The sequence below is a fragment of the Heloderma suspectum genome, chromosome 4 (genome assembly GCF_057233095.1).
Source record: "Heloderma suspectum isolate Gila_16-S chromosome 4, 16-S_ref, whole genome shotgun sequence".
In the NCBI taxonomy this organism is placed as follows: Eukaryota; Metazoa; Chordata; class Lepidosauria; order Squamata; family Helodermatidae; genus Heloderma; species Heloderma suspectum.
The window spans coordinates 235854206-235878419 of record NC_139461.1 but is presented as its reverse complement, the minus strand read 5'-3'; the positions used below and the strand labels follow the sequence as shown (position 1 = coordinate 235878419).

The window sequence follows — 24214 nt, the reverse complement described above, 5'->3', positions numbered from 1 at the left end:
AATGTATGGCTGTGAGAGCTGGACTATAAGGAAGGCTGAGCGCCGAAGAATTGATGCTTTCGAACTGTGGTGCTGGAGAAGACTCTTACGAGTCCCCTGGACTGCAAGGAGGTCAAATCAGTCCATCCTAAAGGAAATCAACCCTGAGTGCTCATTGGAGGGACAGATACTGAAGCTGAAGCTCAAATATTTTGGCCACCTAATGCGAAGAGAAAACTCTCTGGAAAAGACCCTGATGCTGGGAAAGACTGAAGGCAAAAGGAGAAGGGGACGGCAGAGGATGAGATGGCTAGATAGCATCACCGATGCAATGAATATGAACTTGAGCACACTCTGGGAGAGAGCGCAGGACAGGAAGGCCTGGCGTGCTATGGTCCATGGGGTCACGAAGAGTCGGACACGACTGAACGACTGAACAACAACAGGTTTAAGATATCAGTGCTAGTGTATAAAGCCCTAAACAACTTGGGACCAGGATACCTGAGAGATCGCCTCCTTCTTTACCAACCTGCCCAGTCACTGAGGTCATCAGAGGGCATGTCCACATGGACCCATGACCCAGCTGGAGTCCACCAGGAAAAGAGCCTTCAGTGTGGTGGCCCCCTTCCTGTGGAATTGTCTGCCTTTGGAGATCAGGCAGGCACAACGTTGTGTTGCTTTCGGTGCCTTCTGAAGACATTGTTATTTCAAGAGGCCTTCCTTGAGTGACCAGCCGCGATTTATTAAGTTCAGAATCTGTTTCTTTTAAAATGTTTTAATTGTTTTAAGATGGTGTTTTATTCTTTTATCTTTTTGTTCACCACTCCAAAATCTTTGATGTGGAGCAGTATATAAATATTGTAAATAAATAAATAAAACAGCTTCTAAACTGACTTTCCATAAAACAGGCGTAAACTCTGTGAGCAATGGGTATGAACAAGAGTACACTTAAAGATTGACACCCATTCTTGATGTGGTCTAGATTTTATCAAAACCTCTTACTCCTTCTCCTATATCATCTATCTAGAATGCCTGCACATTTAACTACTGCTGGGGCAAACATGGACTCTGCCCCAAGAACACAGAGAATACTAGTTGGGTAACTGATCATCAAGATAAGAATATTTGAATAAAAGTCACATAAAATTAAAAACCACAGAGATCCTGATGGACACCATCTGAGAATTCTTAAGGAACTCAAATGTCAAATTGCTGATCTTCTAACAAAAATATGTAACTCGTCCCTAAGATCAGCCTCTGTAGCAGAAGACTGGAAAGCAGCCAATTTAAACACCAATTTTTCAAAAGGGATCTAGGGGAGATCAGGGAAATTATGGGCTGATTAGTTTAACATCTGTTCTGGGTGAAGTGATGGAAAGCATTATTAAAGATAAAATGATCACGCATATAAAAGAACAACTCCTGCTGAAGAAGAATCAACATGGCTTCTCCAAAGCTAGGTCCTGTCTCACTAAATTTTTAGTTCTCCAAAAGTGTTAACAAGCATGTGCATAGAGTGCTCCAGTACACACTGTATACTTTGACTTTCAAAAGGCTTTTGACTAAGTCCCTTACCAAAGGCTCCTGAGAAAACCTAGCAGGACTTGTCCTCTTATGGATCAGAAACTGGTTAAAGAACAAGAAGTAGACAGTTTTCAGAATAGAAAAGGTATTGGGACCAATACTTTTTAACTTGTTCATAAATGAGCTAGAACTAGGGGTGAGCAATGACTTGGCCAAGTTTGCTGATGACCCCAAATTATTCTAGGTGGAAAAATAAAAAAGGAACAGCAAAGAGCTTCAAAGGATCTGTCCAAACTGGATTAATGGGCAATAAAACAGCAAATGTGGTTCAGTGTTACATGTAGTAATGCACACTGAGGCAAAAAATCCTAACTTCACAAGTTCTGGTGATGGCCACCAAATTAGGTGTCTTTAAAAGGTGATGGCAAATTCATGGTGGATATGGCTCTCAATGGCTGCGAGTCAATATGTGACCCCCAGGATCAGAGACACCATGCCTCTGAATACCAGTAACTGAGAACAACATGGGAGAGGGCTATTGCCCTCATGTTCTGCTTGAGGGGCTTCCCGCATATATATCTCTGGTTGGCCATTGTGGGAAGCAGGATCCCAGACTAGATAGGCAAGTGGTCTGATCTAACAATGTTCTTCTAATGTATGTAACGCCTCTACATCAGTGTATGCCAGCCATTTTGTGTAGCTCAAAAACCTAATAGTACAACTGACCAAGTCAGTAAGAGAGTTTCAAAAACACAGACGGTTCAGAAATCACTCCATCATCAGCACCTTCAATATTAAACTGTGTTGCTGTTAACTGAAGTGTTCTAGCTGATTTTCCTATAAAAATGCCCAGGGAAAGAACAGAGCTCTTGGCTCAACAGGCCCCAAACCATACAGGACTTCCTAGATTAAAGAGCCATGACGGGGTGTACAAAATTATGCATGGTGTGGAGAACAAGGATAGGGAGACATTTTTCTCCCTCTCTCAAAATACTAGAACCCGAGGTCATCCTATGAAGCTGATTGGTGGGAGATTCAGGACAGATAAAAGGAAGTACTTCTTCACACATCGCATAGTTAAACTATGGAATTCACTATCACAAGATGTAGTGGTGGCCACCAATTTGGATGGCTTTAAAAGGAGGTTAGACAACTTCATGGAGAAGACTATCAATGGCTATTAGTCTTGATGGCTATGTGCTACCTCCAGTGTCAAAGGCACTATGCCTATGTACACCAGTTGCTGGGGAATGTGAGCAGGAGGGTGCTGATGCACTCATGTCTTGCTTGTGGGTTCCTGGTCAACAGCTGGTGGGCCACTGTGTGAACAGAATGCTGGGCTAGATGGACCCTTGGTCTGATCCAGCATGGCTCTTCTTATGTTCTTAAAGGTATGCCAGCCTCAGGGATATTGTTTTTAATTTAAGATTAATGCACAGAAGTCAGTATCCTTCAAGATGGAAATAGGAAAGCCCCATTATAAATCTGATCAAAGGAGAAGAGTGTTATTCAGAAACAATATCTACCCTACACATACAATCCTTCTCAATCATGAAATGCAACTTTCCTCGAACTTCAAGCTTAACAGTCTCTGTTCTTGAAGGGAAGGGTCTCTTGGACAGACTGCAATGTAGTTCAAGCCCAGGAGAAATTGCTCTTGTTGTCTTCTTGCATTCTACCTGTTCGCAATCTTGGGTATTTAGAGGGGGAAATGTTGAAAAGTAGTAATGCATCAAACCCCAGAATTTAAATTCTTATGGGGATGCTCAAGGAAGTGGCATCTTATATATCTGACTAAACTAAAGGAGCATGCCAGCCTTCCTCCCTGATGTGTCATGCTCCATAATGATGTCTCTGAGATGGACAAATGCCGGTATGTAGGCAAAGGGAGAGTGACATGCCAAGAGTCAGAGCTGACATGAGTGGCTAGACCTACATCAGGAGTAGATCGTTTGAAGAGGTTTTATTCCAAAAAGCACTGTGATAGTTGGAGAGTTAATACAGGAGAGATGGCAGGACTAAGCAACCCATGCATCCCCAAAATAAGAGACACGTGGATATCCTACTGCATAAGGAAGCCTTGCTGGGAGCAAGAGTTGTCACATCATGAATACATAATCTTCCTCTGCATACTTACATTACTTTCAAGTCCCAGTCTCCACAGGTTACAAAAATCGACTTGACACTGGGATCCAAGAGGCCTTCCTTTGCCATCCATTCCTCAACCCTCTGAAAGAAACAGACAGAAAAGGAGATGAGCTTTCCGAGACATGGAAAAGAGACGCAACAGTTAAATGCTAATAAGCCTCACAAGCACAAGAGAAGAAAATTGTGATCTTATCAGACATGGCTGCCCCCCTACTCCCCTCTCATTCTCTTCGCCTTCTCATCTTTATGAAAGTATGCTTGGACCTTTGAAGATTTCCAATAGGAGACATCAAGCAGCCACAGAAGGGGTGATTTTATCACAACATTTTTGCTTACAGAATAGTCATCATACATTAATATTGCTTAGCCATCTCTTGTGTGCCCTGACCTCCCTCTACCCCTCCAAAACATAGCATGGTAAACTAGCAGATGCAATAGGTCCTACTTCAACATACCCTCCATACCCCTTCTTATTCCATCCGGGATTTTCATTAGTTTTAGATGTTTTATGATCCTTGCAATGCTCATTCAAAGACAATTCCCATCCCCATTTTGTTCCCATGAAACCAAGACCAGCTCTCACGTACCAGCGATCTGTGATCAAATCCCTCTTCAGCCACAGACATACTAAGTCTCTACCTGCTATGCCACATTGGCAGCCTGCTTGTTTTCACTTCATGGAGGTGAGCTAGCAAGACAGTGCACACAAACTAAAGGAACAAACCAGTGTCAAACAGAATATTGCATTCTATTCCCTGATCGAATTCTGCCTTGGATAGACAGCATCGTATTCTGCAATATGAAACAGGTAGCTTTATTCATTCATATACACGGGTAGCTTGTGAAATGCATTTCCACACACTCCTCCCACAAGGAGGTTGACAATACAAGATGTAGTTCAGGGTAATATGTTAACAAACCCCCAAGCAATATACTCTGGTATGCCCCAATTCAACTCCCAAAATGAGTTGTTATTGTGGCCTATATCTAAAGAACTACATAACAAGTTTTGCACACTCAAAAGGAACTTCTGGACTTTTATTTCTCAACCATTACTTCTCTATGCCACCTGACAAACCTCTTTTGAAACCAAGAGAAATTTCAAAAGCAGCCAGTGAGTGGAGGCAAAAGGTAGAGACCTACCTGCTGATGGGGGGGGGGGAGGCAGAGGAAGAAAGAGGCCCCCCTCAACCTTTCACCCCAAAGGGAGTTGGATTGTTGACTCTTCCATGCAATGTTCCTGCACAACAGCCATCCTGAACCAGGTGCTTCCAGAAGCTGTAACTCCCAAACAAAAATGCCTCTGTACACCAGTTGCTGGGGAACGTGGGTGGGAGGCTGCTGCTGCAGTCCTGTCTTGGTTGTGGGTTTCCCATGGGCAGCTTCTTGGCCACTGTGTGAACAAAATGCTGGACTAGATGGACGCTTGGTCTGATCCAGCAGGGCTCTTCTTATGTTCTTATGAGATTCGGGACAGCCAAAAGGACTTCTTTACACAGTACAAAGTTAAACTATGGAATTCACTGTAGTGATGGCCAGCAATTTGGATGGCTTTAACAGGGGGTTGGATAAATTCAAGGAGGAGCATGCCATCAGTGGCTACTAGTCCTGATGGCTATATGCAACCTCCAGGATCCGAGGCAAGATGCCTGTGTACACTCATTGCTGGGAAACATGGGGGGAGGGTGCTGTTGCACTCATATCCTGCTTGTGGGTTCCTGCTCAACAGCTGGTTGGCCAGCATGTGAACAGAATGCTGGACTACATGGACCTTTGGTCTCATCCAGCAGGGCCCTAATTACGTTCTTACAGAATCAAAGAATTGGAATGATTCAATGGCTATTAGTCGTGATTGCTATGTGCTGCCTCCAGTATCAGAGGCACCAGTTGCTGAGGAACATGGTCGGGAGGGTGCTATTGCACTCATGTCCTGCTAGTCAGTTTCCTGTGGGCAGCTGTGAACAGGATGCTGGACTGGATGGACCCTTGGTCTGATCCAGCATGGTTCTACTTATGCTCTTAAATAAGGAACAGGTACTAATCCTGATGAGCAGGAGGGTACTGATGCCCTCGTGTCCTACTTGTGGATTTCCTGTTAGCACTGTGTGAGCAGAATACTGGACTAGATGGACCCTTGGTCTGATCCAGCATGACTCTTATGTTCTTAAATTGGAATGAACAACTGAAAATGCTATAAGACACAGCTGTGTTTATCTGCATTTAATTATTTATTATTTATTTATTATTACATTTATACCCTGCCTTTTTTCCATTTCATTTATTATATTTCTGTATTGCCCGATAGCTGAAGCTCTCTGGGCAAGGAACCCAAGGTGGTGTACATAGCCTTCCTCCTCTTCATTTTTATCCTCCCAACAACCCTGTGAGGTAGTTTAGGCCGAGAGTCATTGACTGGCCCAAAATCACACAGTGAGCTTCATAGCAGAGGACGGGCTTGAACCCAGGTCTCCTGAGTCCCAGTCCAACACTTTAACCATTACACCACACTGGCATCACATTTATTACATGATAAATGAATATAACCTGCATATATAGTCAAAGCATGATCAGATGTGTCCTAACAAGTGGAATTCAGTACGAAGTTTAGAAAAAAATATCAAACCCATGAACAAAGGTGAAATTCTGTTATACGCAGTCTAAATAACAATGCACAGTAAACTGATGACAAAAGGGGGATTTCAAGTTGGGCATCAGGTAATATACCCGTTTCAAAAATCTTCATCAGAAGTTGCCTGGTAATGAGGATTTATTTATTTTATTTATTTCATTTCTATACCACCCAATATCCAAAGCTCTCTGAGTGGTTCACAAAAATTAAAACCACAAGGTACAGCATAAAACAATATAAAATATGAAAGCTTAAAACTTGGATTCCTGCATTGAGCAGTGGGTTGGACCCGATGGTTTTATAGGCCCCTTCCAAGCCTACTATCCTATGATTCTAGTCAGAAAGTGCTTGGACACGCCTAAAGTAGGTCTTTGACCCTGACCTATTTATACTGTGCCACATGTGTATAAAGTTACTCAGAGCAAAATACTATTATTTGTTATTTATTTACAAGTATTTATAAACCACTTACATCTACAGATTTCAAGGCAATGTACACAAATCATAAAAACATACATACAAAACCAATACATAGAATCAATAAACCGTTATGTACATATCCATAAGAATAAAATACATAGTAGGCTAAACTACCAGAAAAGCTTACATAAATACATTTGTCTTTATCATCCAACTAAAAATAAGAATTACTGGTGAACATCTCATCTCAGGGGGAAGACCATTCCACAAAGTGGAATGTGCTTAGCAGGCTTCTGATGGATCTAAACCTCCACTCACCAGGGTAAATGTTAATAAACCCTGGACCACCCTGAAGAGCTCTGGTGGAGTTACATAAGGATGAAATGGAAGCAGCGAAATAAGCCTTTTTCACCACTCTCACTGCCACAGATATCACATAATCATGTCTAACACATTTGGTTGGCTTCAGCATCTTGAGTCATCTGTGTTCTAGCCGTCATCCAGCTTGTTTCATTGTTCTTAGCTCCCTGGAACACCAAGGAGCCAAATGGACACCCAATAGCCCTTCACACCTCACCATTCCATAGTGAGACTAGGTTCTTAAGAACATAAGAAGAGCCATGCTGGATCAGACCAAGGGTCCATCTAGTCCAGCATTCTGTTCACACGGTGGCCAACCAGCTATTGACCAGGAACCCACAAGCAGGGCATGAACACAACAGCACCCTCCCACCCATGTTACCCAGCAACTGGTGTACATAGGCTCACTGCCTCTGGTACTGGAGGTAGCACATAGCCATCAAGACTAATAGTCATTGATAGCCTTCTCCTCCAGGAATTTGTCCAACCCCCTTTTAAAGCCATCCAAATGGTGGCCATCACTACATTCTGTGGTAGCGAATTCCATAGTTTAACTATACACTGTGTGAAGAAGTACTTCCTTTTATCTGTCCTGAATCTCCCACCAATCAGCTTCATAGGATGACCCCTGCTTCTAGTATTTTGGGAGACCAAGGAACATGTCTCCCTATCCACATTCTCCACACCAGGATTGCCAGCTATATCCACTGGATACTCCCCCCAGAGTATGCAGGAATTCATCTGATTCCATTAGTTTCTGGCAGTCAGACATTTGAATTTGTCTCCCACCCCGTCAGGGGGAAACTGGAGTCGTGAGTCCACACCTTACCAGGAAATGGTCTGACCTTGACAATGGGGTTGTCTGTATGCCTCCTGTTTTCAGACCATCCCTGTCACAACTTGGGACAAAGGCCAAGTTGTGGGTATGTCCTGCTTTGTGAGTCATCAGGCCAGTAACAACTTGAGATAGCCCCATGGTTGACATGGAGGTCATGAAATCCTGAGCCAATCTACTAGAGGGAGCCTTAGCATTCCTCCAACATCAGCCCAGGAAGGTGGCTGGGCAGCAGAGTGCATGGCACACCAGCAATATCCCCAATTTATCTCTTTGGCCCAATACAAGATGCAGGCCCTCCAAGCAAGCCGCAAGATGAAGGGGTTACTTGGTGAGGAAAAATGAACTGCTATGGACCATGGTGACATCATCCCAGAACCCTCCAGCCTATGCTGATATAACACAAACTACGCAGATGGGCAAAACTGGATCAGATCAACTCTACCCAGCTTACCCACCCAAGTCTCAGTAATAATGCCAGGTCAGCTTCTTCCACGAAAGAAAATGTTATGCTAATTACAATATTAAGAATGGGGAAATAGTGCCAGGACTTAGATTTTTTTTAAATGCATACAAAGGTGACAGACCAAGAAGAGAGAAAGCAAAAGCGGTGAGCAGTATGGGAATGGAAGTAGAGGACATGTACTAAGGCTGGAAAGGAACAAGGGCACTAAAATTCCAGTTATTACTCTCGGATCCTTTTCCCTGCAACTAGGAACAGTTGACATGAATGGGAGGGGGTTGTTAAAATGAATTGGTGTAAAATTATACGCAGAAGCCAATATTCAGGACTTGCTTCATTCCAGAAAGACTTATAAAAAAGGACATTTTAAGGGCAGTGACTCAGTGGCAGAGCACATGCTTTATGTGCAAAAGGTCCCAGGTTCAATTCCTGGCACCACCAGGAAGGGTTGGCAAAGACTCCTGTCTGAAATCCCAGGGAACTGCTATCAGCATAGACCAGGGGTGCGGAACCTCTTTCAGCCCAAGGGCCAAATTACATTTCAAAGATGCTCTTGCGGGCCACAGTCCAGTGGTGTGTGGAACAACAAGGGCCAAAGGCAAAAGAAGTGGGGCCAAAATACCAGCATACTGTAGCTTAAAGCCCTTACCGCCAGTAACTTAAGAAAGGCATTTTAACCTTTAAGAGCAGGGGGTGGGGGTGCAAAAGATGAGAAACCACCAAACAATCAACATTTGGAAGGAAAGGAGGCATGACCAGGGGAAGGAGGCATGGCCATCTGAGGAATCCCAGAGAGCTAGATTGGGATTCCAGGAGGGCCAGATTTGCCCCATAATCCTAAAGTTCATCAACTGTGGTGTAGACCATAGTGAACTAGATGGACCAATGCTTTGACACGGTATAACCAGCTTCCAATGTTCCCAACAGGGGACATCATCCCTTTGCTGGAGGTGCAATTCTTCCAGTGCCCTCTTAACTCAGTAGCCTCACCCTTCCAGATGGAAGTGTAAAATATATTAATTTTGTATCGGGCACCATATCCAAACTTCTTTGTCTGGCTTATACTAACTATATTAGAGTATGAAAGCAAACTAAAGGAACAGGAGGCATGGGTGTTTAGGGCCTCATTCTTGGCCGAAGCGGGTCCCATGGATAGTGAACAAACTATTACGGTTAGCCCTATTAGTCACAAACAGATATTTTTTCGGCAGAGAGTGGAAGATAGGCCTTCTCCTCAGGGCCAGTTGAGGGAGCTCCCAATGCAGCAGGGAGGCTCACTACTGAATATCATTCAGGGATACCCAGCTGCTCCCTTTCCCCCACCAGGAGATTCCACATTATCCCTAAAGCAAGAGAGTGCAACTTTAACCTTTAATCAGATTTCCTTACACAAAGCTATGGTTGCAATTATGTTGATTAAGCACTATTAGGCCAAATCCTGATGGGAGCAACACATCGAACTGCAGTCAGAATAGGATCTACCTCCTGGAGAATTGCATCCATAGATACCAAACAACAAAAGCTATTGATTGCAAAAGTACTTTCAGCTAATTAAGCCTTAAATGCTGCAGAAATACAACATTAAACAGATGGCACTATTAAGACTATCTCCTGTATACAGTACCATCATAGATAAGATTTCAGAGGCACTATTTCTTCTACTGTGGTTTATTACTTAGCATTTAAGCTGATACATACATTAATCTATCATCTTTCATGCAGTAGTCTTAATGCAACATTGCTGACCCCTGAAGACCATTTCTAGCAAGAGAGTTCCCCATACACACAGCTCCTCTCATGACTTCTGGCAGAAGCCTGGACATGCTGTCAGTACCTTTGACATGAACAGCTGGAAATGACAGATCAATGGTTCAATATTCTCAACAGCATGCCACTGATGTGACAGCAAATGTTATTCTAATGAAGCTGTAATCATAGTCAAATTACGTGGTTCAATACACAGGAAGAGGAAGGAGGAGGGAGAGGAGGTGTCAGAGGTCAGGAACTAAAGGTTATTCTTCTTACCTCAAGCACTTGCTGGAGAGTGGGTTGCCCATCCACCATGGCTTGAATTATTCCAGTCAGCTGAAACAAAGGAAAGGCAGAAAACAAAAATTAGTGAAAACATTAGAAGACCATTGGAAGGAACGGACCATCTTTTTCTGCTCTTCTCATTAATTTGCCAAAACATTGTTGTGCTCCACACAAGTACCAAAGCACAGACACTCACAGAAGCCCAGATTAGGGATCTACTGAAAACAACGAAGAATACTGTAGAGCTAGGGTCTCCAGTGTCTCTACAGACACCTCTCTTGGCACCCACCATGCTCCCTGTCCCTCCAAATTTTTATTTTGTTTCTTAAGATTTTTCCAGGTCGGACTAGATGACATCCATGCTCCCTTGTAGATCTACACTTCTAGGATTGTATGAACCTGCTCGTAATCTGCGCTCAGTTTCCTCCTCTTGCCAACAGAAGCGCAGCTGGTGGAGAGAAAGAGGCCCTTTCGTCTGTGGGACCTACATGTTAATGCACAATCCCAGTCTCACAGTGTGATTCTGAGCAAGCCAGTCTTGCTTACTTACCCTCTAACTCCCTCATCATATAATGGGGAATGGAAGAAGGGAAGCTTGCTGCCCATCACAGAAAGGTTATTATGGTGTGTAACTACAATGTCCTTAGGACTGACATGCAACATGAATACCAACTCCATGCTATCAAATACTTACCTTAGGAAAGCAAAAGCTATACTTCAAGCCCTGCAGTTGATGCTCTAGTCTAATGGAATAAGCAAAATGCCTCCAGTTTTAGCATGCAACTTCTTCAGTGCCATTCCCGCTGCACCCCTCATTTACATTTTACAGCTCAAGGTGACTTCAGGCACTCCCATACACTGGTGATTAAGAAAAAGGGCCATAAACAGATAAATAAAATAAACCTCTCTGGAAAAGTGTGGTGCTCTGGGCATCAGCACTGCAGCTTTCCAGGGAATGGAGGAACAACTATCAAAGCATTATCAGAACAGAGCATAAAGCTAGGTTTACAATTTTATAGACATTTGCAAATTCAATTTGAGAAGAAGTGTTTGCATTTTAAAAGTGATTGCATTTTGTATTATAAATCCCACAGAGACAAAGGAGATCACTGTCAGTACTCTGCTAATACTTATATGGAATATTATTTCAAGGAGACCACCCGTGTATCTACTATTAGGCCTGAAGCAAAATATTTCATAGTAACACAGAAACATAACTCTATAATGATACCCAGGAGTGTAGAGAGAGGAAGAAAAAATACACAATCATATTGCTTGTTAAGGACACTTAGCAGATGACAAAGATACAGAAGCTAGTTCATCCCAATCATCTGCTCTGAAGCAGGAAACCCTAATCGTTAAGCACCTTAGGGAGATGCCTGCTCATAAAAGCTCCATGGAAGGAATTTTCACTACTTTTCCTTGTCAATTTGTGACACTTCCTAATAAGATTCCATAGCTAGGAAATGCCTTTCTGTACCCAAACCTATTCAGCACACAGTTTTATTATGAAAGGGAGACCCCAGCCTATACCCCACAAAAGGTAGTACCCGGACAGTAACCGAGTCTCTGCTCCACGAATTAAGCGTATACTGGCCTGACACTTGTATTTCTTTTTGCTGTACAACTCTTCTGCTTCCCTGTTCTCCTATGCATTTGTCATCCCACATCTATTTTTGCCTCTCCCTCATCTGTTGTCTCCCCATACAACCACCACCCCATCTTCAAAAGTCCTAAATGTAACATTGTAATCTCCTCAGGGATGAGACCAGCCATTTCTTTAAGTTACTCTGAAAGGATGCAAGCTTGTCCCACGTGGCTTCTTTCTGGACTGAAGCCATTTTCCTGTATTAATTTTGTTTTGGAATTATCTTTGAAGTATACTAACATTCATGTTCTTTTGAATTAAATCCCAGTCCTCTGGGAACTGTTGGATGGACAACAAAGAGGGATCCTGAAAGCATTTGTGGTAGCAAAAAGACAAACTCCAAACTGGAAAGACAAATCTCCATTGTCAATTATACAACAGACAGAGAACCTTAATGCTATTTCCACATTTGAGCTTGCAGGACAGCAGTTCCCATACACATAGCTGGGCATCTGATGTATTGGTATCTAATACATATGCATAGACTAGTTTTCCTTTCTCAGAAGTGGGCCTTTAACATATTTTTACTAGGTACATTACTATTGTAATCTTTTGCCTATCTGTTACCTCAGATATGTCATACTTGTTAACCCCTACCCCTCCTTGCCCTCCTGCCTCATTTATATTGGTTATCTAAAAACCATAATTATAATTGTTTTAAAAAGTTACTCTGCAAAGTGCCACTGATGGTGTTATACATATAATAAATAATAGTAGATACAAAACACAGCGTAGCACCAGCAAGTTTGTTTCCAAATTTGCATTTCTGTGGCAGGCTGGTACTGTAACTGGGGTGTGGAAGAAAAAAGATTAAACTCCAATTAAACTGTAATTACATCTAATGAATACCAAATACCTGACCAGCTGAATAAGCTGCTTATAATGGGAAGATTATTTTCTCATATAACTTCCCTAGAATGGTAATACACACCTTTTAGGGGGAAATTTTTAATTTTCAGAATGCAGGGTTCCTCTAGGTGGACTCCTGAAGTTCATCAAGTCATTATTAGGTGGAATTTTAAGGAGAGAGAGGGACAAAGACTGCATTTTGCATTCTTGAAGCCATTTTTATATTAATCCATAGTTTAATTAGGTAATAGCGGCTGCCTACAGGCCTCAGATACTCTGAAAGGAAAAATAAATGTGCAAGTTAACTGTTCTGTGCCTCCTTCTTTTCTGTATCATGAAACTCATGAGTTTCTTATGCTATAAATAAGGGATAAGCAATGTTGTGCACATGGGAACCAGTGTGCCCACAGACAACTTTCTTGGCACCCACCAAGGTACCCTACCCTCCCTAATATATATATACACACACACACACACACACACACACACACGTAACAGAATCTCTTATTGGGAGCTGAGATTCCCTCAAAGCAAAGTGAAGGTCTCCAGCCAGTGGGGGAGGGGGGGTGCGTGAGAGAGAAACTGACTGGGTGGTGATCCAGAGTGTGTGAGAAAAAGAGATAGGGAGGAATGAGTTGGCTGGCAGAGCAAGCGGGGGACAAAAAGAGGTTGTTTTCTGTGAAAGTTTCTATTGATGCTGAAAACTGTTCATTCAAAGGAACTGTTTACTGTGTTGGGTCTCAGACCCCACTTCTTCCTTGTACTTAGTCCTTTGGGCAGGTTACTTCTGCTGTGACTAGCCACGCCTCCCAGGCAGCCATTTTGTGGTGGTGCCCAGACAGTTTCTCAAATTGCCAAATATGCCCATGGGCCAGAAAAGTTTACCTATCCCTGCTGTATCTAGTGTAAATAGGTAACCTATACACCAAAAATGTACCACAGTGAAAGAACAGGATGGCCTTTGTCAACTTCTACAGATGGCCATAGCCATCAGAGCTGATGGACCAGCTTTGAGGAACTTTGTCAGTTGTGTGCTCCAGATTCTCACATAACCATTCCAATATTACATCTCTTTGCATCTTTGGCAATCTCATACACATTGACACACTTCTCTACATGAATCTTGAAATCTTAGGGGGAAGTAATGCCGGAAACTCTTAAAAATTCCTGACATTCTTTGTACTAAAAATTCCTTCTCTCTGCCCTGCAATTACCACCAGCAGGCCTCAGCTGAAGACAGAAATAGTTTCTGCTCAGTTTTATGCCTCCCTGATTCCAGGCTAAGAACAAAACACCTGCAGAATGTAAAGTCTCCCCACCTGGCTTTGAAAGCAGTTAAGAGAAAATAAGTTTGATAGCCTTTCCCCATAGACCATTGTGGAAGAGAACAGTATGATATGGAAAAAGACACTATGCAAGATGATCCCCCTGTCTTCTAGCTCCCCCTGTTGACCAAGTGTTTCTAACCTCATGAGTAACAAAAGATAATCAAAGAGAAGCACTAGCATCAACCTAGATTCACATTCTAGTTCAAACGCAAGCCAGCAAAATAGATTTCTTGCTGGTCGACCAACAAGGAGGACATATTTTCCGGATAACTCTGCAGAAAGTTGGAGGAAGGTGTGTAATTAGTCAATTTGCCACAGCAGCTTTCCCTCATGGAAATGGCAAAGACAAAAGAGGGCAGCACAGTAGACAAGCTTCAAGACAATGTCAACAGCATGGATTTTCCTCTGTCTCTTATCTAGTACACCATCGTATTTCTAGTTCAAGACAGTTTGCTGATTACATAAGCACTTGTCTCTGGCATACCATCAGATAATCGGACCTGGCTTTTCTGTGCAGACAAAGAGACATATAAAGCTTACTAGTTATAAGTAGGGTTGCAGATGCAAAACCTTTTACCAGCATTTAGCAAAATCAGAGCTTTTGGAGAAACATAAACAGAGGGGACTGCTAACAGCTATTTAGACAAAAGCTTATAATAAAATATGGAGAGGGGGAGAGGGTGCACAGAGAGATAGGAGAATTAGGTACTCATTATATGATCCAAGACTGTGTTCTTCTTGCCCATGCTATTCTTCATACCACCCAAAACACCTTGGTTTCTGCAACATTTCCAGCTCTCATGGGACAGGACTTGCCTTTAAAAGTTGTACAGAAAGGAGAACTTGGGCAAGTTCAGCTTCTCCCAACACAGCAGTATGCAGAGACAGAATGTGTCCCTGCTTAAATTCTTCCAGCTACTCAACTACTGTGTGCAGCAATTCCCTGCCTCCTTTCCTGGTATGAAGTAACCTGCAAACACGTGCTTTTTTCTTTTTTCAGACTTGGAAAGGAGTGAGAGACTTGTCATGTGAGAGACGAGGGAGCACACAAGCCCAAGGCTCAAACATGTTATACCAAACAATGGTTTGGTTTTGCATCTGAACCCAGCAAATAGGATTCTCCTGCTCCCCTAAATTTCTCAGTGAGAACTTCATATTATGAGATTTTGCTTGCATTCGCACATCATGCTTCCCTGCCTCTTTCATCTGCTCCCTCCCTGTATCCCAAATGCCTTTGTGGCACTGTAGTACTGAAAGGACATCACCACATCAGCTGCCTGCTTACCACTGATCTGTTCTACACATGGGGTGAAGAAGACTTATTGACTGTTCCCAGAACCACTCACAGCTCACTGAAGAAAAGCTTCCTTCCCCCATCCCCACCCAAAATGCTGGAAACCTTCCTTGCAGAAAACATTAACCCTTTCTTAATGCAGCAGAGTTCTTGATCTCCGCAGGTTGGGTAGTTGGTGTGAACATTTTGCAGGAGGAAGAAATGTATTTTGGGGGTAACCACAGAAGAGCTAAAGTTCTTGACCTCCAAGGGGTGGGGTAGAGATAGCCTTGTATGTGCAGTCTGGCACTAGAAACTGCCCACCATTTCTCCATGATGAAGACAGCAAGAAACTTATTTTAGGTCAATCTCAACTTCATTGAAATCAAAACCTCTAAACTACTGCTACTGTAGCAATGTCTAGACAACTAACCAATGCATTCTAGTGCACCAATTAAAGCAAACAACAGGCGAAAGGATTTCAACAACTGCTGTGTGAAACTAGGAACAATTGCCTTCATTTCAGATGCCCCAGAAGAAACCTTTCCCAGCAACCAGGTAACAATCAACTCCAGGAAAATGAAGTGCTTTACCTCTGTGCAGAATGGTGTGAGCTGTGGGTGGACCATCGGCTGCACATACATGTGGAAGGTGGATTCAATTTCCATTGTCCTGCCATTTAGCTTCAGGATGGGGAACTCAATGATCTCCTACAATAAGAAGACAAGGTATTAACCCATCTGTTTTTTAAAATGAAGGAAAAAACCTGCCAAGAAATTAAATGGTAATCCATACATGCATGGAAAGTGAATGTAATATGTGACAAAGAGCACCAGTCAAGATAGGAATGATGTTTTGGATCCTAAGAACCACAAGCAGAGCTCTGCTCATGGAATGGGCCTTTTCTGCCCCCTCCTTACTGATGAGCCCCCTACACCCCCTGAAAAGCTGCTCAGGAAGATCATTCAATGCAATGTGGGAGACTGCATTTGAAAGGGTGAAATCAGTGACACACACACCCTTCCACAAGCAGAATTGCCTTCTGATAGGGCTTTGTTGGATGGATCCAAGCCAAAAGTTTCCGTTTTAAGGACTTCAGGGTTGTATCAAACTGTGTCTGTCCACCAGCAGAGCAGACACTACTAGCGGAACCAATTCCCCCTTTCCCTCAGCAGCCCCACACATGCCACAAAAATCTGCTCCAGGTGATTGGGGAGTCTCTGTAGCATATTTGGGGAGTGCAGGGAGGAGAGGAAGGGAAAGTCCCACTTCCAGGTGGACATCAACCCATACAAAATCGGATGTCACCCTCCATGTTGTTACAAAGATCAACGAACATATTCAAAGACAATTACAAATATACCCCTGCTCCAGGACATAGTTTTGCAGTCTTAACAAGCTTCAAGATCTCACATTTAGTTTTGTTTTGTTTTATTTTTAAATCCTCATGGTCACAGATATAAGATTGCAAATATTACTGCAGTATATGCAAGAATCAGAAGGAAGATGAGGACAAATTAAAGTGTTATTATTAAGTCTGCAAATTAAAATTATTATTATTATTATTGTATATAGCATCTGGATATGAACTTGAGCACACACCGGGAGAGAGCGGAGGACAGGAAGGCCTGGCGTACTATGGTCCATGGGGTCACGAAGAGTCGGACACAACTTAATGACTGAACAACAACAACAACAACAATATAGCGTCATCTATTACATGGAACTATACAGAAAACAGGTCTGGCACATCCCTACCCCAAGGGATTTATAATCCAAGAATACATACATGGGAAGCAGAAGAAGAGAAATGTGCATATTATTTGTAAATATGTACATGAACTGCTGCTCCCATGCAACAATGCCATCCCGTAAAATTGTACACTGAACCCCATGTGCACATATCTAGAACGGAAGACACAACATGTTAGACTTCAGCCTCTGTGACTCTTGCATAGAAACTCAAGACAAATGCGAAACGCTGCTCCCACCCTACTCATGTACATAACCCTGTACATAGCATACATTACTATTTTCTGTAGCAAACTGATACTGATAGAAGGAAAGGGAAACACTGAATGTTCAACAATTTGAATAATCAAAACTTTACAAGGGCTTGTTAATAAAAAGTTTAAGCAAGCCCAGTTACAATGGATCTGGCAATTATTAAAATATATACATGAAATTAAAAAAAACACCCAAGGAATAAAAACAATAAAATCCTTTGTCTCTTTCCTCCCCTCTCCACCCCCTCCTGAGTTTAATGTAAGAGGAGTGACAATTTGCTTGGTGTCTTTAAAGGATAATTTGTCTGTGTTATTTAATAGAGAAGCATGATGCTGGAGCTCTGGAGTGCAAATGAGCCTACTGAGTGATAGTCAAGCATTCAGCCTCTCAAATCACTTGTGGAGAAAAGAGAATAAAAAAAATTGCTTTTTAATATTCAAAAACAGTTTGCAAAATTTAATCAAAGCAGAGCAAAAGCTAACATTTTTACCACTTTGACATTTTTATTAGTGCTTTCATAAATTTTTAAAACATGAATAGAATTAGTTTAAAGAACAACAACAACAAAACTGCCTGAAAACATCTGGAAGAGGAAAAATAAGCCTAAAGAATGAAAGAAACTGCCAGGAATATTTGCATCTTAAGAATCCAACTGCTACGGCAGAGGGAAATAAATTAAGCTTTTGGGCCCTGACCACAACGCTGCTGGGCAACATGTAGCAAGCACATCCTTGTGAGGTCATAAATGTGAGGTAATGGCATCAGCACACCCTCAAAGAAATATAAATTATTTTAGTATGTGGAATGTGTAGTTCTTCTTTTGAAGAAGATAAAAGAAAGAAGTAGCTTTGATTGAAACCTGTAAATACACCAATCAAGAGCTTATTTGGTGGACAGCTAGTTACAATAAATTATAGTGGGAAACACCAAGTGCTACAAGCTCTGTAGCCTATATCCAGAAGGGGTTGCTTTCATGGCAACACTACTGTCAATAATTTGCATCTTCCATAGTGGCAGGAGAATTGCAAAGGACTGTGTGGAGGGGGAAATGTTATGATTATAAAAATATGAAACGTTTTCACTAAGTTATTAACACCCCCCCCCCTCAACTTTAAGGAAGACCATCAGCTACTGCTTACTTCTGTCAGGAACAGTTGCATAGTTAAGGTGGAACCACTTTTTAGCATTCTATCCTTAAAAGCACAAAAAAGTATATTCCTTATAAAACAGATATTGTTTGTCAAATCAAAATGAATTTTGGTATGGAAAATCTCCTTGATGAGTCAAACAAGCTATCCAGATTTCAGGGAAATCAGACTAAATGGCCAAGATACAGCAGTTTACAAATTTTGGCTGGAGTGATATTCACCACTTCTAATCACATTTTGCCAATAAATAATGTACTTTGAAATTATCTTCTTGGACTATTTGAGTGAGTCAGTGTACATATGCTGAAACATTGTCTGGAGTGTACAGTAAACAGGAGCAGCATTACCACTTCCTATGTAAACATGTTGTGGTCATATTCAAGTGTTTAGGAATTATATGAAGGCTGGTACCGCTACAGAAAGTGGAATTTAGTACATTATTTTTTAAAAATTGAAAGATTGGGATGAAAATACTTTCAGTTTAAGATGTGAAGTTAAGGGTCTTACAAATTCATTCATGAGCCAAAAAGCTTCTACCTTAACATCTGCACCATGTAAGCAGTAAAGACATTCTACAGACTCACATATTGTGCTGACTTAATAACCAGAGCTGAACAAGCCTGTAAAACTGATGCTCTGATAGTGGCTGAGCAGTATGTCAGTATGTATGTATGGCATTTCTACACCATCCAATTAACTGGGTGGTTCACAAAGCTTTAAAATCGATAAAATACAAAATAGCAATCAAATAAACTAAAAGCAATCCATATAATATTTAAGAACAATTCAGAAATCAGCATAAAACCAACACAGAACAGCATAAAATCAATATAAAAACCTCACTAATACCCAGAAGGAAAGAAACAGCTGCAAGATCTAAGATATACAAATCATTTAAAATGCCAGGGAAAATAAAAAAAAAACTCTTCACGTGGCATCGAAAAGATCCTAATGTAGGCATCAGGTGAGCCTCTCTGGGAAAGGCATTCCATAATCAGTCACCATCATCAAAATGCTGTCTCCCTGGTAGCCACCCACTTCACCTCATTAGACAGGAAACCTGGAGAAGGGTCTCTGATGAAGATCCTAAGGTCTAGACAACACCATACAGGAACAGGTGATCCTACAAGTAACCTGGCCCCAAGCCATTTAGGGCTTCAAACGTTAATACCAGCACTTTGAATTGCATTGGCCCAGAAACGGACTGGAAGCAAGTGCAGGTTACAAAGCACTAGTGTAATATGCACTTATTGACCACTCCCTGTTAACCATCTCACTACTCTATTTCTGGCCAGCTGAAGCTTCCAGAGCATTTTGTTCCAAATAGCAACTTTGCTCATTTTACTCTCGGTTCACTATATACAAAAACGGAACTTTGCAAGAGTTCGGTTGTCAGAATTAAATGTTTATTTTTATTATTACTTTAGAATATTTTTGCATCGCCCTCTCCACTCAATGATTCCTTGAGGCAACATACAATAAAAATACAAAGATTAAAATACATAAAAATAGGAAAACCTAAAATGCATTTTAAAACCAGGGATTAATGATAAAAACAGATAGTGGCATTAACTGTTAAAAGCATGGCAGAACAGTATCATCTTCACCAGATGTCTAAAGGACACTAAAGAGGAGGCTAGCCTAACCTCTCTGGGGAAGACATTCCACAACTAGGTTGTTACTACACAAAAGGCCCTGTTATGAGTGCCCACCAGCCTGACCTCTCTAGGAGGTGGGACATGCAACAAGGCCTCAGGTGACAAGCACAAATTTCAGGCAGGCTCATATGGGAGGAGGCAGTCTTTCAGATAGACTTTATATTATATAACTTATTAAACATCAATATACCACTGACTCCAGCTTCAATATTACCCCCAACATTAAGAGCAAAAGGACTGGGACTGAAAGACAAAGGACAGTGTGAGTACATACAGCCTAAGTTGTCCATGCCTGAGCAACATGTTCCTTTACCCGGTTCTCAAGCTTTCCTGGCACCCTCTCTTCTTAATCCTAGAAAGAAGATAATGTAACTAACCAACCTTTGACTGTCAAAGGTATTTGTCAAAACTCCAGTACCTTATAATCCCAGATAATAATGACAACACCCAAGGTATCAACATTTTTACATTTTCCTTCTCTCAAGACTTTACATATAGTTCAGTATCGTAGATAATTTTGTTGGGGTGCTGAAGCATTGGAACTTAAGCTTTACTCCATAGCTATGTTTCAGTTCTAACACACTTTAATCATGTGTCCTACACTTCCATTGTTGTAGCATTTGGCAGCCTCTCCCTTAAGTTTTTGAGAGAATGCTCATTAGAGCAGGAAGAAGAACCAGAGTATAGAAAGCTGTCGGGAGTATCTAATGGGGCACCTACACCCCCGCCGATTCTTTTCCACCCCACCAATTCTGTTGCGCAAGCAGTGGGTCCCGCCAACTGTGTTACGCAAGCGAGGCCCACTGCTTACATAAGGGAGATTTAGTGCTTCCTAGGGGAAGCCCTGAAACAAGCAGGAACAGTTGTTTTTGGAAGGAGGTAGGTTGGCAGGGCTCCCTGATGCGAAGCACTAAACTGCCGTTGGTCAAGCAGCAGGGGTTGCTTGTGCAATGCAATCGGCAGAAGAGAATTGGTGGGGGCAGAAGCATCCCCTTGGATTCCACCAGAATTAGAACAAGGGTGGGCAACCTGTGGTCCCTCCAGATATCGCTGGGCTTTTACTCCCATCAGCCCCAGACAGCATGGCCAATAGCCAAGAATAATGGGAGGTGTAATCTAAACAACATCTGGAGGGCAACAGGCTCCCCACTCCTTGCAAAAATTAGAAACTCACAACAACTTGTGCTGTAGCTCAGGCAACACTCCCTCAAAGGGGAGAAGGTATATACGGACGTATCAACTTTCCCCTGCTGTAAACACCCTGCCTAGGCTCAATCCTCACATGTCATACATCAAGCAGCTCAAAGGGTTTGTCAGTTCTGGAGTTTCCATTTAACAACTATCAGCCCTGTCTAAGTCTTCCTCCTCCTACTCTTAACAAATTAGCCCTGCAGCACTGTTGCCAAGCAGCTTTGCACTGGGACAACAGATGATCCCATACATTGTTGTGAACTTCCTAGAGAGCTTCAGCTGTTGAGTGGTACAGAAATATAATAAATAAAATATGAAAGGAGACAGAATCAAGCAAACACCTCACCTTCAGGCGGGCTACATTAAACCAACTGGAGAAAATAAAACACTGAAATGAACAAGTCTGAAAGTTTTGTGATTGACCAAATTATTGCCACCTTATGAAAACTATAGGACTACAAAAGGCATACTAAGAAATCAGATGCCTTCAGGGGAATCTCAACATCTTTATTTTCCTTCCAATCCACACCCTTTTTTCCTTGGCTTCGTTGTTCAGTTTCTCACAATGAGCAGAAAAGACCTTCCCCAAAGGCTGCTATCCCAACGTTCCCGTGGGGGTGGGAACAACAACTTTTTCCTTACGTCTCCAACAATGTTTGCTCCACTGGTATCTACAACAGATACTGGCCCTATGAAATCAGCACCACTGCTCTCTAACAATGTTAACCAGCCCTGCAATGAAATGTAACCTGCAACACTACTACTTTCCATTTAAACTTCCATTTGGAGAGCAGCAGCATTTGGGGAGCCCGCCGTCCATCCTGCTAATAAAGACAAGTGTTGGGACCTTTAAAGCTGCCATTCATCTTAGGCCTTTATTAAATTCAATTTTCCTAAACCCATGATACATCATGAAATTAGGAGCTGACATTCCTGCGGAAACAAAAATATCTATCAAACATAAAGAGGAAAAAAGCGCTCCATTACCCAGAATTTATGGCTTAAAGCTGATCCGTTTCCACTTTTTTACAAGCATATGGTTTGTTTTAGATATCCAAAATGTTATTACAGATCTAGAATTTCATTAGGAGCTATTATGAAATGGTAAGCACTTGCACACACAACCGAGCAGGCTGGTTTTAAAGCACATAGACTAGCAACTTAGCCAGCTTTAAAGTACTATAATATATTCATTCTGTCACTCAAGTTCAAAGAATGGATGGAAGAGGGGGTAAAAAAAGAGGAGGGGGGCTAGAAGTTAAGTTGTAGCTGACTTGGTTTGAGGGAAATAATTCCAGAGTTGGTGCTGTGACAGTGCCACCACAAGGCACAGGGTCAGTTAAGAATATTTCTGATTGAACCAACTTAATGATGCAACACACAAGAAGCACTTGAGATACTCTGAAAGTTCAATCCATCTTTGTACCCTCTGTAAAATCCACCTTTGCCTTTCTACAAACCTATTGCTTTCTTAGCATTTTTTTCCTTTTAAATATGCCTCCTGGGGAAAAGTTCCCTTCATGTTTTACTAAGAAAATCCATCAGCAAAATATTATCTGCAGTCTGGCCACGCCACGTCTGTGCCAAATTCAAATCTAACAATGAAGAGCCTGAGCCTCTTGGGCTACATGAACCCCAACCCACCTTTAACCCACTGTTGACAACTTAGCAAGCCACGCTTGGGCAGTTGTTTGATTAAGGATCCCCATATAGATCTCAAATATCAACTGCAGGGGCCAAAGTCATCACATTGCACTTTCTGACAAGGCACTAACTGGAGTATGCCTCAATTCTACCATGTAAGTTTCCCAGATACTTTGTGTATTTCCACTCTAGGAATTTGCCATAATGCCAAAATAAGAGATGGAATAGTACTAAGACTAGTCAAAGAGTAATACACTTCCCTAAGATTATACACACAGCTAAACCCATTTGTGCCACCAATGCATGCACCCACAGACTAACTAAAAAGAAAAGCAAGGATTCCAATTGCTGGTGATGAAAGGAGCAATTGGAATCCTTTAAAGGAGCTTTAAAGTTCTCCTGCCCATTGTTATGAAATACGTATACACCAATTCGTACTGAATAATTCTGCACACAGCTCATCAGTACAGGTATTTGCATTTATATGATAGGAAGACAGTTTCTCTTATCAATTTTAAGTTGCCAAAAATACTACAAGTCAGCTAAACACACACACACACACACACACACACACAGAGTAAAGTTCAAATTATAAACACTCTTACCAAACATGTCTGCTTTAAATCATCTTGGATATAATTGTCTGCAGCACTTACGTTCTAAAGAGTTGGCAGTCCATGAAGAATTTCTGACCTACCACCCTCAGAGGAAAACATATATACACACATGCCTGCAGCCACCTTGGGTAATTTGCCTACCCCACAAAAAGTCGTCAAAAAACAGATGGGAGGCTGAATCTCAACTGGCCTGTTGAAAACTTAAAAGGACTTTCCTTTCCAGGGGATTACAAAAATTCATGAGGGCCTGTGATTTCAGCACTGTAAACCCAACTTATTTCACTCCACCCTCCTAAACAACAACAAAAAAGCTCCTGGCATAATGTCGTTGAGATGAGGGAAAGGAGAAAAACTAGTGAAGAGAACAAAATTAAGGCTCTAGCTAAGTGAGCTTTCTTACTGAAAGGGTAAGCTACAGGCTTAACTGCTTGAGCCACTTCTACAGAAATCTCTCAATTT

The 24214-nt window shown here is 41.9% G+C and overlaps 1 protein-coding gene across 3 annotated transcripts in view; it reads right to left on the bottom strand.

Moving 5' to 3' along the window:
• ERI3 (ERI1 exoribonuclease family member 3) overlaps positions 1 to 24214 on the bottom strand; it is a 271698-nt gene that overhangs the window by 220765 nt on the left and 26719 nt on the right. For all 3 annotated transcript variants that reach the window (XM_084852745.1, XM_084852748.1, XM_084852746.1), the window contains exons 3-5: positions 16084 to 16200; positions 10384 to 10443; positions 3641 to 3732 (exon numbers count right to left, since the gene is read on the bottom strand). In XM_084852745.1, the coding sequence (XP_084708871.1) occupies positions 3641 to 3732; positions 10384 to 10443; positions 16084 to 16200 (269 nt within the window). The remainder of the gene's footprint in view (positions 1 to 3640; positions 3733 to 10383; positions 10444 to 16083; positions 16201 to 24214) is intronic.